At 45.4% G+C, this 16,188-nt stretch overlaps 1 protein-coding gene across 2 annotated transcripts in view; it reads left to right on the plus strand.

Moving 5' to 3' along the window:
* TMEM38A (transmembrane protein 38A) overlaps nucleotides 1-16,188 on the plus strand; it is a 58,945-nt gene that overhangs the window by 28,014 nt on the left and 14,743 nt on the right. For both annotated transcript variants that reach the window (XM_073651291.1, XM_073651282.1), the window contains exons 2-3: nucleotides 10,399-10,555; nucleotides 12,446-12,630. In XM_073651291.1, coding sequence (XP_073507392.1) covers nucleotides 10,399-10,555; nucleotides 12,446-12,630 — 342 coding nt within the window. The remainder of the gene's footprint in view (nucleotides 1-10,398; nucleotides 10,556-12,445; nucleotides 12,631-16,188) is intronic.

The raw sequence follows: 16,188 nt of genomic DNA on the forward strand, positions 1-16,188 counted from the left end.
GGCTTGGCTTGTGCCATCAACATCTGAAAATCTGTCAACAAAACCCAAAATGGCAAAAAAGCCTGTTGTTAAGGGACGTGGACGTGGTGTTGTCAGTGGTGCGCGAGAAGGCACTCAGTCTGTGTCAGGTCAGAAGAAGCTTGATGTATCCACTATGTTCCTGGAAAAATTTCACGGTATGGAACGTAAACGCGTGTGGAAGGCAGAAGAGCGAGAGCAGATTCTGTCTTGGATAGCAGACAAGGCCTCTACGCATCTGCCAAGCAGTTAGAAATCTTCCATGACCACACAGTCTACTGTCGATACACAGAAGGCTGGCCCATCCAATCCTGAAGCTGGTTCTCCTTCCTCCTGCCATTATCAAGTATTTGAGGACCTATGGCCAGAAGGAAGCCATTTGGAGGAATGACATTTACTGTCTCCAGAGGTTGAGGCTGATGATGATGAGACACAGTTGCCTACAATGTCAACTGGGAAGGAGGATGAGACGGAAGACGAGGTGGTCGATGATGAGTCCACTGATCTGACCTGGACCATTGGCATGCATAGCCATGACAGCAACACAGAGGAAGATGGATATGTAGCACCAGCACAGGCACCAAGGGGTCATGGTTTGCCCAGAGTGAGAACTGGGTCAACTGTTCTCAAGAGCACCCCCGCTGTGCGCCAAGTCAGGGCAAGGGGGCATTCAGCTGCTGTGTGGAATTTTTTTTCTGAAAATCCTTCAGAGAAAAACATTGTAGTCAGTAGCATCTGACATATCAATTGGGGCAGAGGCCAGGGCAAAGGCAACCTGAGTACCACCAGTATGCAAAACCACATGGCAGCCAAGCACTCCAGTAGGTGGGTGGAACACCAGGGTACCAAATCTGCGTCTGCAGGTCAAACCAATGCCATGTCGCCTGGGCTATGTCCTTCAGAATCTGCTGTTCAGGAAGCAGGCACTCATACCTCCTGCCCACAAGCTGCAGTTGCTCACACACAACAAACATCAACCACATCCACTTCCTTGTCCCAGCAAAGCGTCCAATTGTCTGTGCCTGAGAGCTTGGAAAGAAAGCATAAATACCCAGCCCGCACCCACAGGCACAAATACTAAACTCGCACATTGCCAAATTACTAGTTGTGGAGATGTTGCCGTTTAGGCTTGTGAGAACAGTCTTTCCGTGATCTCTTGGCTGTGCCTGTCCCACGATACAATGTTCCTAGCCGCCACTATTTTGTCCAGTGTGCCGTTCCTGCGTTACACAAGCACGTGTTAAACAATCTGAACCGCACTCTCACCAACGCCGTAACCGGGAAGGTCCACCTAACAGACACTTGGGCAAGTTGTTGTGGACAGGGACGATACATTTGTCATGGCACACTGGGTGAACCTGGTGGAGGGTGGGAGAAAGGCGCAAACTGGAACATCGCACAACCTACCCACGCCAAGAATAGCGGGCCCAAATTCTGTCAGGGATTCCGCCTCTTCATATTCCACTTCCTCTCTCCCCTCCTCCTGCTCCTCATCCCTTGCTGAATTACCCTACCCATCACTGCCAAGCTGGGACCTGTTCAGCAGCGCATCGGCAAAGCGGCAACAGGCTCTGCTGAAGCTTATCTGTTTAGGTCAGAAAGCACACACTGCAGCAGAGCTGTGGCAAGCTTTAAAACAGACCGATCAGTGGCTCTCCCCGCTGCACCTCCAACCCGGTCTGGTTGTCTGCAATAATGGGCATAACCTGGTGGTGGCTTTAAAGGTCGGCAAGCTGGTACACGTGGCATGCATGGCTCACGTGCTGAACCTAGTTGTTCAGAAATTTCTGAAAACTTACCGTGACTTGCCGTACCTACTTTAGAAGGTGCGCCGTATTAGCGCCCATTTCCGCCATTCCTCTACCACTTTTGCTGCTCTTACAGCGCTGCAAAAGCGGTTGAATTTGCCAAGTCACCGACTCATTTGCGACCTGCCCACGCGGTGGAACTCAATATATCATATGTTGGCGAGGATTAGTGAACAGCAGAGGGCAGTAGCTGAATACCAGCTTCAACATGCCCATCAGACTGGGAGTCAGCCACCACACATAACTGTCGAGTGGGTGTGGATCGCTGACATTTGTGAGGTTCTTGAGAACTTTGAGTACTGCACCAACCACGTGAGCGTTGATCAGGCCATTATCAGCGTAACCATCCCTCTGCTGTATCTCTTGAAACAATCACTGCATAATCTCAAAGAGGAAGCTTTGAGTGCCCATCATGTTGGAATGGAGCCAGATTTCCCAATGGGTGATACTACCCAGCCAATTTTCTGAGGCAACATTGGGTGATGAAGAGGAAGATGACGAGGGAAAGGACTTGTTTTTTTGTGCTACCGAGGGGACTCGTAATGCTACAGAGGGAATACCCAACCCAACCCAGCCTGGATGGGATGGAGAGAAGGAGGTCGAGGCGGAAACGAGTCAGCGTGAGGAGAGGATGGGTACTGTTTCTACTGTTGGGGACACAAAACATTTGCCTTTTTACAGCTTGGCCCACATGGCACAGCTCATGTGTAAGTGTCTGTGGCAAGACCCTCGCGTGATACACATTTTATCCAACAACCTATACTGGTTGGTCACCTTTCTCGATCCATGGTAGAAGGAGAAATTTCCTTCTCTGCTTTTGGAGTCACCAAGGAGTTTTACAATGGAATTGTTCAAGAGGACCATTGTAAATCAGTTGCTGAAAACATCACCCTCAGACAATGCTGGTGGCAGAGGTACCGCCTCTTTTCAACACCAAGGGATAATGGAGAAAGACACGAACACCAGCTCCAACAAAGGTGGGGGGAAAATGTGCACAAATTGGGCAATTTTCAATAAACCAGCACAACAGCAAGGGCTGTCTGTGCCTGTAACAATGCCAAGGAGGGATAAGTTGCAGAACATGATCAAGGGCTACTTAAATGACCATACGTGTGTCCTTTCTGTCTCTTCAGTTCCCTTTAATTATTGGGTGTCTAAGCTGAACACTTGGCCCGACCTCTCCTTATATGCCTTGGAGGTGCTGGCCTGCCCGGCTGCTAGTGTGATGTCAGAGCTAGTGTGATGTCAGAGCGTGTTTTCAGTTCCGCTGGGGCAATCATCACTGATAGGCGCACACGCCTCTCCATGGAATAATAATAATCTTTATTTTTATATAGCGCTAACATATTCCACAGCGCTTTACATACATTATCATTGCTGTCCCCATCAGGGCTCACAATCTAGATTCCCTATCAGTATGTCTTTGGAGTGTGGGAGGAAACCCACGCAAACACGGGGAGAACATACAAACTCCTTGCAGATGTTGTCCTTGGTGGGATTTGAACCCAGGACCCCAGCGCTGCAAGGCTGCAGTGCTAACCACTGCACCACCGTGCCGCCCACACAGAAAATGCAGACTGACTTTCTCTGATAAAATTCAACAAGGACTGGATATCTCCACAGTTTGTAATCCCTCTAGATGACAGCAAGCCAACCTAAATTCACTAAAAATGCAGATTCATGCTACTGCTGTTAACGTCACCCCCTTCCCATAAAAACCCGTTTCCTTCCTTCGTCAACCATGACTCAGCCCATAGGGCTAATTTTTACAAACCCTATGCAAATTGTGCAGTGGACAAACCAGGACAGTATTCCTACTCCAGCCTATCTACTATTTGTAATTGGAGGTCCTTGGAATGGTGGCTTCCTGCGTCAACCATGACGCAGCCCATAGGGCTAATTTTTACAAACTCTATGCACATTGTGCAGTGGACAAATCTGGAATGTACAGTGGTCTTACCAAACTAATATTTGTCATTGAAGGCCCTTGTCACAGGTTGTGCCACATTGTGACTAAGATAGGGGATACATATTCAATTGAAATGTACTGTCAGTAACCCTATTTGGCAAAAAACATGCCTGGCTTGTGCCACATTGTGACTGAGATAGGGGATACATATTCAATAGAAATTTACACTGACTGTTGATGACCGACTGATGGCCCTCTGAAAACTTGAATTGAGGGCCACAACTACTACAGTACTCCATCATAGATAATGTTTGTCAAGGGAGGCCCTTGTCATGGAATCTTCCTGCACCTATGACACAGCCCCCAGGAGTAATTTTTGGAAATACGATGCACATTCTGCACTGGACTAAGTAGTACAGTATCAAGAAGTCTTCTCTTCCTATATAATCTGGGGAATATTGACAATCAAAATCTCTGAGCCATTTGGAGAAGCTTCTCCAACCCATCCTGGAGGGGGGCACCATATATCCTTTGTCCATTGACTTGCACAAGTGTTATTTTTATGTTTCACAGAGTTCAGCCATACCTGAGGACCGCAGGCCACACTCACTGCTACCTTCTAGTTCTCCATGTATCTTGGCCTTTTTCCCTGTAGTCTCTGCCCTTAAATGAGTTAAATAATAGAGTAAGGGCCCTACAATATGAATAAGTGAGGGCACTCTCAAATGTATTGTACACAAGAGGGACCTCCAAAATCTCTAGAGGAGGGCACTTCAAAATGTATGTTACAGGGCCACACGAGGGCTCTCACAAAACTCAGCTTTCCTGCCTACTGCAGACCCTCTGAACATTTGAATTTAGGGCCACAGTATCACATGGTGGTGGAGGAGGAGGAGGGTCAAGCCCAACGCTACAATGGGCACATTGTAAACTGCTATGGAGTATGTTTTCCACTATCTGAGTGTCAATGATGGAGGGACCGCCCAAATGTCTAAGTAACAGCTGCCCCTCCAAAACGCATGTTACAGAGCTACCTGAGGCCTCTCAGGTCAAAGATCAACAGACCTACTGGTGCTTTCTAGCTGTGCTTGTAAAGTGCTGGGGAATAGCGAACTAAAAATGATGTATGAGAGAGGGACCTTCAAAATGTATAAGTCAGGGCCCTCCCAATTATAAAAGGCAAAAAAAAGCCACAACAGTATGTGTGAACAAAGGCTAAAAGGGATATTTTTTGGTTTCTCAGGTTTATTTAGCCTTATATACAAGTGATTATGCAGGAAAAACTGTTTCTTAACCTTTTTGGCCTGTTAAATGCAATTTAGGTAAGGTTTGGTAGTTGTTCTTGTGTGTCTGTAAAAGTGGCGTAATACTGCGACAAACTTATTCCCAGAAACCATATGTGAGTCAGAAATGTATGGAGGCATATTCTCCAGGCTCTTCCCATTCTGTTTCATCACTTTCCCATCCATTTCAGCCTTTTCCTCAGGCCCGCAGACCCCTTTGTAGGGTCCAGCAGAAAATTACTCGCATTTCCCATTGACTTACATTGTACTCGCTACGAATATGCAGTTATTACAAAGTACTCGTTACGAGTATAGCGATTACGAATATTACGGTACTCGCTCATCACTAATTATCGCTAATAACTGCCATTATCATTAGTGATAATCATTCTATATACACCTATCAGTCCATAGTTCTCAGTTTCCCGTTTGCACTTTCTACTCTCTTATTCTATTAATGACTCCGATGGACCCTAACAGGTGTCCCTCAGCTCTGCTCCTCTGGTGACCTATTGACTATATTTAGTTCTGTATCACAGATCAGCTGTCTGTCATCCAATATCACCTCCCCACACTGACATTACACTTGGAGGGCTATTCATTAACAATTCTGCTGCTGGTGCAACACTTCTTTGAGATATTGTGAAGTTGTTCTGGTCTCAGTGGGAAACAAATTACAAGTTTGTTACCAGCGATTGTTTTTTCTAAATGTAATTCAGGAAATGTATTTTATTTGTAACTAGTATGCAAAGTACTAGATAGTGTAGCAGCAGGTATTTTATCAGTTACTGTCTCATAAGTCTGTAAGGGGGCATAAACCTTAGAGTGCATTTTCTCTGCATGATTATTGGGAACAAGCAATGCTCATTTCCGATAATCGCACTGTGTGAGTAGACTGTTAATCACCTTATGAATGAGTGAAATGCTCGTTCATTGGGTGAAATTGTAATTTGACTGGCTAAAATATTGTCAGTCTCGGAAGCACAGCAAGCTGTTTAAACAGAACAAGTACTGTCGAGACCAATGACAGCCTATGCGCACAGACAGGGCCGGCTCCAGGTTTTTCTGGGCCCTGGGCGAAAGCGTCTCAGTGGGCCCCTTTAACACATACCACGATTCATGATGCAGAGATACGGCGGAGAAATATATATATAGTACAATGCAAAGATTTCACTTCTTACATTACATGAGTGATATCTATTGTAAATTCCACAATAGCTCAGAAACCGGTGAATCGCTCCACACAGAACACTGGCCTCCATATAAGGCTCCATACGGAATACTGGCCCCCATATAAGGCTGCATACGGAATACTGGCCCCCATATAAGGCTCCATACGGAATAATGGCCTCCATATAAGGCTCCATACGGAATACTGGCCCCCATATAACGCTCCATACAGGATACTGGTCCCCTTATAAAGCTCCATACAGGATACTGGCCCCCATATAACGCTCCATACAGGATACTGGTCCCCTTATAAAACTCCATACAGGATACTGGCCCCCATATAACGCTCCATACAGGATACTGGCCCCCATATAATGCTGCATGCAGGCTGTTACCCCCCACATAATGCCCCATACAGGCTGTCCCCCCCTTATAATGCTCCATGCAGGCTGTTACCCCCCACATAATGCCCCATACAGGCTGCCCCCCCCCCTTTTAATGCTCCATGCAGGCTGTTACCCCCCACATAATGCTCCATACAGGCTGCCCCCCCCCTTATAATGCTCCATGCAGGCTGTTCCCCCCACATAATGCACTATGCAGGCTGTCCCCCCCCCCCCTTATAATGCCCCATGCAGGCTGTCACCCCCTCTCTCTATAATGCCCCATGCAAGATGTCATCCCCTATCTTTATAATGCCCCATGCAGGATGCCACCCCCCCCCCTTTATAATGCCCCATGCAGGATTTCACACCCCCCCTCTTTATAATGCCCCATGCAGAATGCCACCCCCCCTTTATAATGCCCCATGCAGGATGTCACCCCCCCCCCCTCTTTATAATGCCCCATGCTGGATGCCACCCCCCCCTTCTCTTTATACTGCCCCATGCAGGATGTCACCCCCTATCTTTATAATGCCCCATGCAGGATGCCACCCCCCCTTTATAATGCCCCATGCAGGATGTCACCCCCCCTCTCTTTATAATGCCCCATGCAGGATGTCACCCCCCCTCTTTATAATGCCCCATGCAGAATGCCACCCCCCCTTTATAATGCCCCATGCAGGATGTCACCCCCCCCTTCTTTATAATGCCCCATGCAGGATGTCACCCCCCCCCTCTTTATAATGCCCCATGCCTCCATACATTAAAAAAATAATAATCAAATACTCACCTCCCTCCTTCTCACCTGCTGCCCGCTGCTCGGGTCCGGACTCCAGCGTTGTCGGCGTCTTCCCGCTCAGCGCTCCCTGTGACGGCTCAGGGGAGGGCGCGGTGTAAAGACGTCACCGCACCCTCTGACCTGAGACGTCACAGGGAGCGCGCACCAGGAAGACAGCGGATCTGCGGAGGCATGGGGAGAGGTAAGTATCCGGCTGCCGGGGCCCTGAGCAAGCGGGGGGAAGGGCGGGCACTGACACCGCTCTCCTCCGCCCATAGCCCAGCGGGGTGCGCGACCGCCAGTGGGCCCCTCTGCCTGCTCAGGGCCCCGGCACTTGCCCGGGTGCGCCGGGTGCTGACGCCGGCCCTGCGCACAGAACAATCTATTTCTCACTGCCCACTTTGTAAGCGTGGTTGGTCTTTCTAAATAGACTATTAAACAACAGCCGATCATCAAACATATAGCTAATCAGCTGCCGTTTCGGCTGCAGATTGTAAAGTGTAAGCCGGCACTTAGGCTAAGGACACACTGCATTTATTTCCTTTCCACTTTTGGGTTCAGTAGGTATATGGCTGACAGTGGCCACAGCCAGTATGGATGCCTAGGCATTCTTCAACTATGGGGACCCATTGTAAAATATGTATACTGCATTCCAATACAGTTAAAGAGACTGGCCAGATGTAAGTTAAGTGTGCCATTTATATGGTGAATGGAGGAATATAGGAATATTAATGTATAGATGAGGAAAAGCCCTAGACATATACTTCAGGCTCGATTCTCTGACACCATATACCATAGCCTTACCATTTTTTTTTTATAATGATACCGTTTGCGTATATGACTGTTTTCACTTTCTTCCCTTGTTACTGTTTGGATCTAATCCCACGCTAACCCCTAGACTGATTGTGCTGCCATGCCAAAAGAGATCAGAAAGGAGTGATATACAGGAGCTTGCAGCAGGAAATGAGTCAGTGTGTGGCTGAAGCCTGGCATGAGGCACAGGTTCTTGGTTAATTAGGAGAAAATAGAGAGCTTGGCCTGAGTCATAGAGCAGTAGCAAGAGATGGGACTGCAGAGGAGTCTGCTAAGTGTTGCATCTGCAGCATGTTATTTGCAAAATTGTTGTGACAGACCCCAATCCAGCTTCTGTGAGGTGTGCCTGAATAGAAGGAAATTTCTGGCACATAATGACAGCCGCCATGAGGACAGCAGGCTGCAGTGAGTGAGGAAGACTTATGAACTTTCTTCATGGGATCAGAGGGGAATTTAGCTTTAGGGCAGATTAGAAGTATTTCTCCTCTGGAGACCCCATTTCCTTTTGGAGTTTTCAGTGAGACCTCATGATGTGTCTGAGGTACCTGTCATTGGCCTGAGCTTGTTCTCAAAGTGTTTGCCAGTGGGCTGTAAGCTGAAGCAAGTGACTGTGAGTTTGAGTACAATGTGCGCTGTGGGTCTCTGAAGCAACAGCAGGAATATGGTGGTTGAGAGTTGGAGATAAAGATCCAGAGATCCAAAGTATCTGTGAAAAGTGAGCGATCGGTTGCTCTGTGGCCAGTAAAGTGGTCGGTTTGTTACAGACCTCTATCTCTAGTGAACTGGTGGAAACTAGAGGATAGGGTGTTAGCACAGTGAGTTCTTAGAAGATAAGCCAAGTGATTAAAAACGAATCACTGCTGTAAAGTGGACGGCTAAAGTATTGTACAATTTACAGCAAGTTACAGGTAATCTGGAGCAAGTTACTTGGTCTGTCAGGAAACATCTATCTACCTGTATGAGGATAATGTTTATTCTGTCTATTTCTGCTGTGCTGGGCTGTACTGATACAATTGTATTGCTTCTGTTTCTGCTAACAAGGACTAGGAATGAGACTCTTCTGAACTCTTGGTGGTCTGGGAAGTTACTTTTTTTGCGCAGAGTGTTGGGCAATCTGCATGCTTGTAGCTATGGTATTTGGGAGTAAATTTTGTGAAGGCTTTTGGCCTAGATGTCATGAGGACCCCTGGACACAACTTTATGATGTGGTTTGTGCGCCCTGCAAGAAAAGCCTGGACAGGACAGCCTGTAGCAGGGAGTAGCCTTCTCAGAATCCACAGCCACATTGTATGATGGGTGAAAGCTGGCAGCCACTTTGATCATAATCTGACACTTGGTTGACTTGTGTTACAAGTTCCACAGCCCTAGTAGAGGATTGCTTGTTAAAGAGAACCTGTCAGCATGGTTTTGTAATGTAAAGTAAAGACATGACTGTAATTGCACTGTAATACTAATTACATTGATATCTTTGGTGAAGAAATCCGCTTTGTGGTTCTCTTTTAATCACCATTTGAAGTTTTCTGCTAAATTTTTGTGGACAGGAGCCGGACTCTACACTGGGGGTCTTCTTCTCCTTGTCTGTGATATCTCAGTAGTGACCTATCATTTGCAGACTAGAGGCAGGAGGAGGGGCAGGGAATCACAGACAGGGAGGAGAAGACCAAGTGTACAGTCCGAGCAGATAGCTTCAAATGGTGATTAAAGAAGAGCAACAAAACAGATTTTTTCACCAAAGGTATCAATGTAATCAGTATTACAGCACTATTACTGCCATATCCTTACTTTACATTACAAACTTGTGCTGACTGGTTCTATTTAAGTTTGGAAACCATCAATTGTATTGTGACACCCATTTTTTTTAATTTTTAGATCCTAAAATGTATCATCTGCAGCATGCCCGTAATCTGTACAGTACTTGGTCGTGGACTTCGGTGCAGGATCTGCAATGAAAATTTGCAACAGATCATAATGACTGCCCATCCTAGAGTTTTCTCTTAAAAGGATACTGCATATAAAACTGTATCAATATGTACAGAATAATCTGACTGTAAAGCTGATTTGATGAGCCAATTCTTCACTGTTTTTTGTATTATTTTTTCTTCTAAGAAAGGCATGATAATAAGTGACGTTTCTGCTTACTGTAAATAATCAGTTGAGTATGTTATGGATGTGGAATAAATGTGTCATGTCTCAATATCACTTATATATTAATCAAAGTCCTCTTTCTCACACATAGGTGCTGTGGCTCTTTCTAGACGCAGTCCAGTAGCCTCCTGGTTGTGTGCCATGCTCTACTGCTTTGGCAGCTACATTCTTGCAGATGTTTTGCTTGGAGATTCTCCTATAGATTACTTCAGCAACAATGCCAATATACTTTTAGCTACTGCTGTCTGGTAAGTATTTCTGTACTACAGACTAATGCTTCTGTGTCTGAGTAATATTAAATGATAGAAACAGAAAACAAATTCAATTAATATACATGAGTATGGCTTCTTAAGTACAGTGGGTACGGAAAGTATTCAGACCCCTTTAAATTTTTCACTCTTTGTTTCATTGCAGCCATTTGGTAAATTCTAAAAAGTTCATTTTTTTTCTCATTAAAGTACACTCTGCACCCCATCTTGACTGAAAAAAAACAGAAATGTAGAAATTTTTGCAAATTTATTAAAAAAGAACTGAAATATCACATAGTCATAAGTATTCAGACCCTTTGCTCAGACACTCATATTTAAGTCACATGCTGTCCATTTCCTCCTTGAGATGGTTCTACTCCTTCATTGGAGTCCAGCTGTGTTTAATTAAACTGATAGAACTTGATTTGGAAAGGCACACACCTGTCTATATAAGACCTCACAGCTCACAGTGCATGTCAGACCAAATGAGAATCATGAGCTCAAAGGAACTGCCCAAGGAGCTCAGAGACAGAATTGTGGCAAGGCACAGATCTGGCCAAGGTACAAAAGAATTTCTGCATTACTCAAGGTTCCTAAGAGCACAGTGGCCTCCATAATCCTTAAATGGAAGAAGTTTGGGACCACTAGAAGTCTTCCTAGACCTGACCGTCCAGCCAAACTGAGCAATCGTGGGAGAAGAGCCTTGGTGAGAGAGGTAAAGAAGAACCCCAAGATCACTGTGGCTGAGCTCCAGAGATGCAGTAAGGAGATAGGAGAAAGTTCCACAAAGTCAACTATCACTGCAGCCCTCCACCAGTAGGGCCTTTATGCAGAGTGGCCCGATGGAAACCTCTCCTCAGTGCAAGACATATGAAAGCGTGCATAGAGTTTGCTCATAAACACATAAAGGACTCCCAGACTATGAGGAATAAGATACTCTGGTCTGATGAGACGAAGATAGAACTTTTTGGTTATAATTCTAACCGTTATGTGTGGAGAAAACCAGGCACTGCCCATCACCTGCCCAATACAATCCCAAAAGTGAAACATGGTGGTGGCAGCATCATGCTATGGGGGTGTTTTTCAGCTGCAGGGACAGGATGACTGGTTGCAATTGAAGGAAACATGAATGCGGCCAAGTACGGAGATATCCTGGATGAAAACCTCTTCCAGAGTGCTCTGGACCTCAGACTTGGCCGAAGGTTCACCTTCCAACAAGACAATGACCCTAAGCACACAGCTAAAATAACAAAGGAGTGGCTTAAGAACAACTCTGTGACCATTCTTGACTGGCCCAGCCAGAGCCCTGACCTAAACCCAATTGAGCATCTCTGGAGAGACATGAAAATGGCTGTCCACCAACGTTCTCCATCCAACCTGACGGAATTGGAGAGGATCTGCAAGGAAGAATGGCAGAGGATCCCCAAATCCAGGTGTGAAAAACTTGTTGCATCATTCCCAAGAAGACTCATGGCTGTACTAGCTCAAAACGGTGCTTCTACTCAATACTGGGCAAAGGGTCTGAATACTTATGACCATGTGATATTTCAGTTTTTCTTTTTTAATAAATTTGCAAAAACTTCTACATTTCTGTTTTTTTTTCAGTGAAGATGGGGTGCAGAGTGTAATTTAATGAGAAAAAAATGAACTTTTTAGATATTTACCAAATGGCTGCAATGAAACAGAGTGAAAAATTTAAAGGGGTCTGAATACTTTCCGTACCCACTGTAAGTGGAAACTCAAGTTTACTCACTAAAGACAGTGAAGGAAGAAGTGCCAGTGGTGGAGAACCCCTTTAAATGCTTCTATGTTGTTACACTTGAAGTGTTTTAATATTGATTTCTACAGATATAAAATGACATATTTTCTATTATTTTCTCATTTGTATAGGTATCTCTTGTTTTTCTGCCCCCTGAATCTCTTCTACAAGTGTGTCAGCTTTTTACCAGTGAAACTTGTCTTTGTTGGTATGAAAGAAGTAGTCCGTGTACGCAAAATTGCCATTGGAATTCACCATGCCCATCACCACTACCATCATGGCTGGGTTATCATGGTACTTATTGGATGGGTAAAAGGTAAGCCTGATCAAGTGTTAAAAAGTATAATCAAGGCTAGAGGCATAACACTTTTTTTACATGGATCTCTACTTCCTTAGATGTTATAGAGGAATGTGAGAAGATTGTGACAATGGGGGACTGGGCTTCAGGACCCATATTAATACCTTATAAAAAAGGGCCTTACAGAGAACGTTACATCACCGTGAGTGAAACTGTTGGGGTAGAGTTTCACACCTTGGACTTGCACTGATAATTTTTTTGACTGGTCTCTTTGATGCTTTTTATTTGATCCATGTTTTCATTAACATTAATGGTAAAAATATAAAAAAATTGGGTACAGCATAATATCAGCTTACTCTATTCTGCTTGGCAAAAATATGGCAGAACATGACAAATATTACCAATTTAATCACCACCTAAAAATCTTCGAAAAAATGGTTTCCGTTCTTAAGGGACCCCTAATGCATCAAGGAAACTAACTGTAGGTGCAGGTAAAGCATTCTGTAATTTGTGTCTTTACCCGAGACTTTAGTTTTTTTGGCTATGGGGCTAAGAACTTACCAGCAGATATCTGCTAAGTAGCTGCCTATTCTGCCCTGCGATGATATGATCCAGTTTAGAGTGGTCACAGACAGCTCCTGTTTCCAGTGATGTCATGTCGACAGAGCAGCTTCTTCTCTTCTGCAGTACTCTGTCGACGAGGCTTCACTGCCAATATTATGCTGATTGACAGCCAGCATGGTGTTGGCAGTGTCAGCCCATTAACAGAGCAGACCGGAACTGAAGAGCTGCTCTGTTGATGTGAAGTCAAATGAAGCTGGGGAATTGCCACCTGAGCCGGAACACATTGTTGCAGGGCAGAACAAGCAGGTAGTTAGCAACTACCTGCCGGTAAAATCTTAGCACCATAGCCAAAAAAAAACAAAATCCCAGATAATCCTTTTTTAAAAATTAAAATCAGTTTGCCTTTCCACTTGTTAAATTGACAGGTCCTATTTCTTTATTCGGAGGAACCTCTGATTAGGACCTAAATGGGGATCTCTGGGATTAGAAAAAATTAAATATCTAAAGTAACTGTAATTATAAATACATTCCTAAATAGTTTTAATAAGCAAATCACAACCTTTTAGACTAGGGTGGTTATCACTTTAAAATTAAAATGTCCACTGCTTTTTACACTGACAGAAACTTATGCTAGAATGTTAATAGGACAGAAGCTGAGCAGCTGTGACCTTGAGATAACAAGGCAGGATGGACTGCATTTTGAGCAGCCTCATTGTGAGTACCCCCAGCCCTGGTATATCCAGTATTAGATAAGAAAGGCAGGTTGGACAGCAGTGTGATCAGGATCTTCTTATCTCAGCACCCCTAGTATTTCCAGTATTAGGCTGTGTGCCCACGATGCGTTTTTTAAGCGTTTCCGCAGCAGCAAAAAAGCTGCAGAAACGCTTAAAAAACGCATGGTAGAAGGCCTGCCATGTTCCCCAATGATAATCCGCATGTGCTGTGCACATGCTGCGGAAATTTCCTCTGCGGATTATCATTGCTGAAAAAAACGCAGCACTACCAATTATTTTGCGGAAGTGCTGCGTTTTCGCAGCCATTGACTTGCATTAGAACGCATGGATTACGCATCACTGCATCTGTACTTGCGTAAGTGGCGCGTTCTAATGTGCGGATGGTATCCGTGTGTAGAGGAGAGGAGACTCTCCTCCACACCCAGGTACCATTAAAAAAGCTGTAAAAAAAGAATAAAATAAATATATACTTACCTTCTGGCGGCCCGCGCTGTGCTCCCCCTTGCTTCCCGGCACTTCGCGATGGAATGAAGGACCTGCGCTGACGTCAGAGTCATGTGACGGGTCACGCGACGCTGACGTCGGCAGGTCCTTCAGTTACCGCTGCCGGCAAGGGAGAACGGAGTGAAGCAGGACACCGGGGGCCATCGGAGGGTAAGTATACATTTATTTTATTATTTTTTGACATTCTCTCGGGTCACACTATATAAATCCAAGCTGTTTGCATGGATTTATATAGTGTGACCAAGTTGACAAGCACTTTCCAAGTGATGCTAAAATCGCTTGGAAAGCGCTTGTCAACCCACATGCGGAAATGCAAGTGAAGAACGCTTCATTTCCGCATGTCCCTGGCAGGAAAACGCATGTACAATCCGCATGTGTTTTTTTGTGCCAGGGAGATGCAGAAACGCTCAGGAAAAATCCTGAGCATTTCTGCATCATGGGCACATAGCCTTAGATCAGAAAGACATTGGGGATAGCAGTGTGAGCAGCCTCTTCTTCCTTAGCACTCCTGGTATCTCCAATATCAGATCAGATAGTCAGGCTGGATAGCTATGTGAGTAGCTTCTTCTTACCTCAGCAGCCCATATTCAGTATTAGATAAGAAAAACAGGATGAATAACAGGGTGAGCAACCTCTTCTTACCTCACCACTCCTGGTATCTATAGTATTAGATCATAAAGACATGGTGGACAGAACTGTGAGTGGCCTCTTCTTACCTCAGCACCTCTAGTATCTCTAGTATAAGCTCAAAAACACAGGGTGGGCAGCAGTGTGAGCAACTTCTTCTTACCTCAGTACCCCTGGTATCTCCAGTAATAGATCAGAAAGTGTTATACGCTTCACAGAGGGACCCAGCAAGACGAGCACCAAACCAGCAAAGGCGCAGCCACAAACACACTTGGCACAAGCTGCTCAGCTAGTCAAGCTCTTGAGGGCTGGGAATACTATTCACCCAGCCCTCAGTAAATGGAAAGGGGGACTATGACAGAGCCCCTCCCAGGCCACTGTTGACGGACAGCTGTCATCTGGTGAAGCGGCTGGTGCCTAGTCAAGAACCAGGTGAGTACCTCTGCAAGAACCACAGGAAGTAAAACCAGAAGAGGAAATGAGAAAACGCCTGAAAAGATAGCTAGACTAATGTGATCACTACTCACCACCAAGCCCATAGGGAACTGCAGCAAACAGCAAAGGACTGAGCAGGGAGCACGATTATATAGCCCGCCTAATGATCGGGTGTTGATTATCTCCTAATCATCACCAGACAGCCACTCCCTGCTAGCTTCAACAGCAGACTGGACAAAATCCCACCACTGCTTAGTACCAGACAAAGCAGCGAACTGTGTTGCCTGGCAACTGGGGAAGACAGCGTCCCATCTTCCCTGGCCAGAGAAATCAGTGAGAGACACGGCGTCCCGCATCCTCACGCATCTCACAACACCAGAACGCGTTTTGTTATACACATGATTTATTTCCTTTGTGTGTATTGGAACAACACAAAAAACACCGGACAAAATGTTGGCACCTTTCCAAAATTGCAGGTAAACAACTTTGTTTGAAGCATGTGATGCTCGTTCAAACTCACCTTTGGTAATTAACAGGTGTGGGCAATATCAAAATCACACACCTGAAATCTTATAAATAGGGAAGAAGTTGACTCAATCTTTGCATTGTGGATCTGTGTGTGCCACACTAAAGGCCCCGTCACACTTAGCGACGCTACAGCGATCCCGACAACGATACGACCTGTCAGGGATCGTTGCTGCGTCGCTATGTG

The sequence above is a fragment of the Phyllobates terribilis genome, unplaced genomic scaffold, assembly GCF_046119375.1.
Source record: "Phyllobates terribilis strain yellow unplaced genomic scaffold, ASM4611937v1 Scaffold_1__5_contigs__length_1240528914, whole genome shotgun sequence".
Classification (NCBI taxonomy): domain Eukaryota; kingdom Metazoa; phylum Chordata; class Amphibia; order Anura; family Dendrobatidae; genus Phyllobates; species Phyllobates terribilis.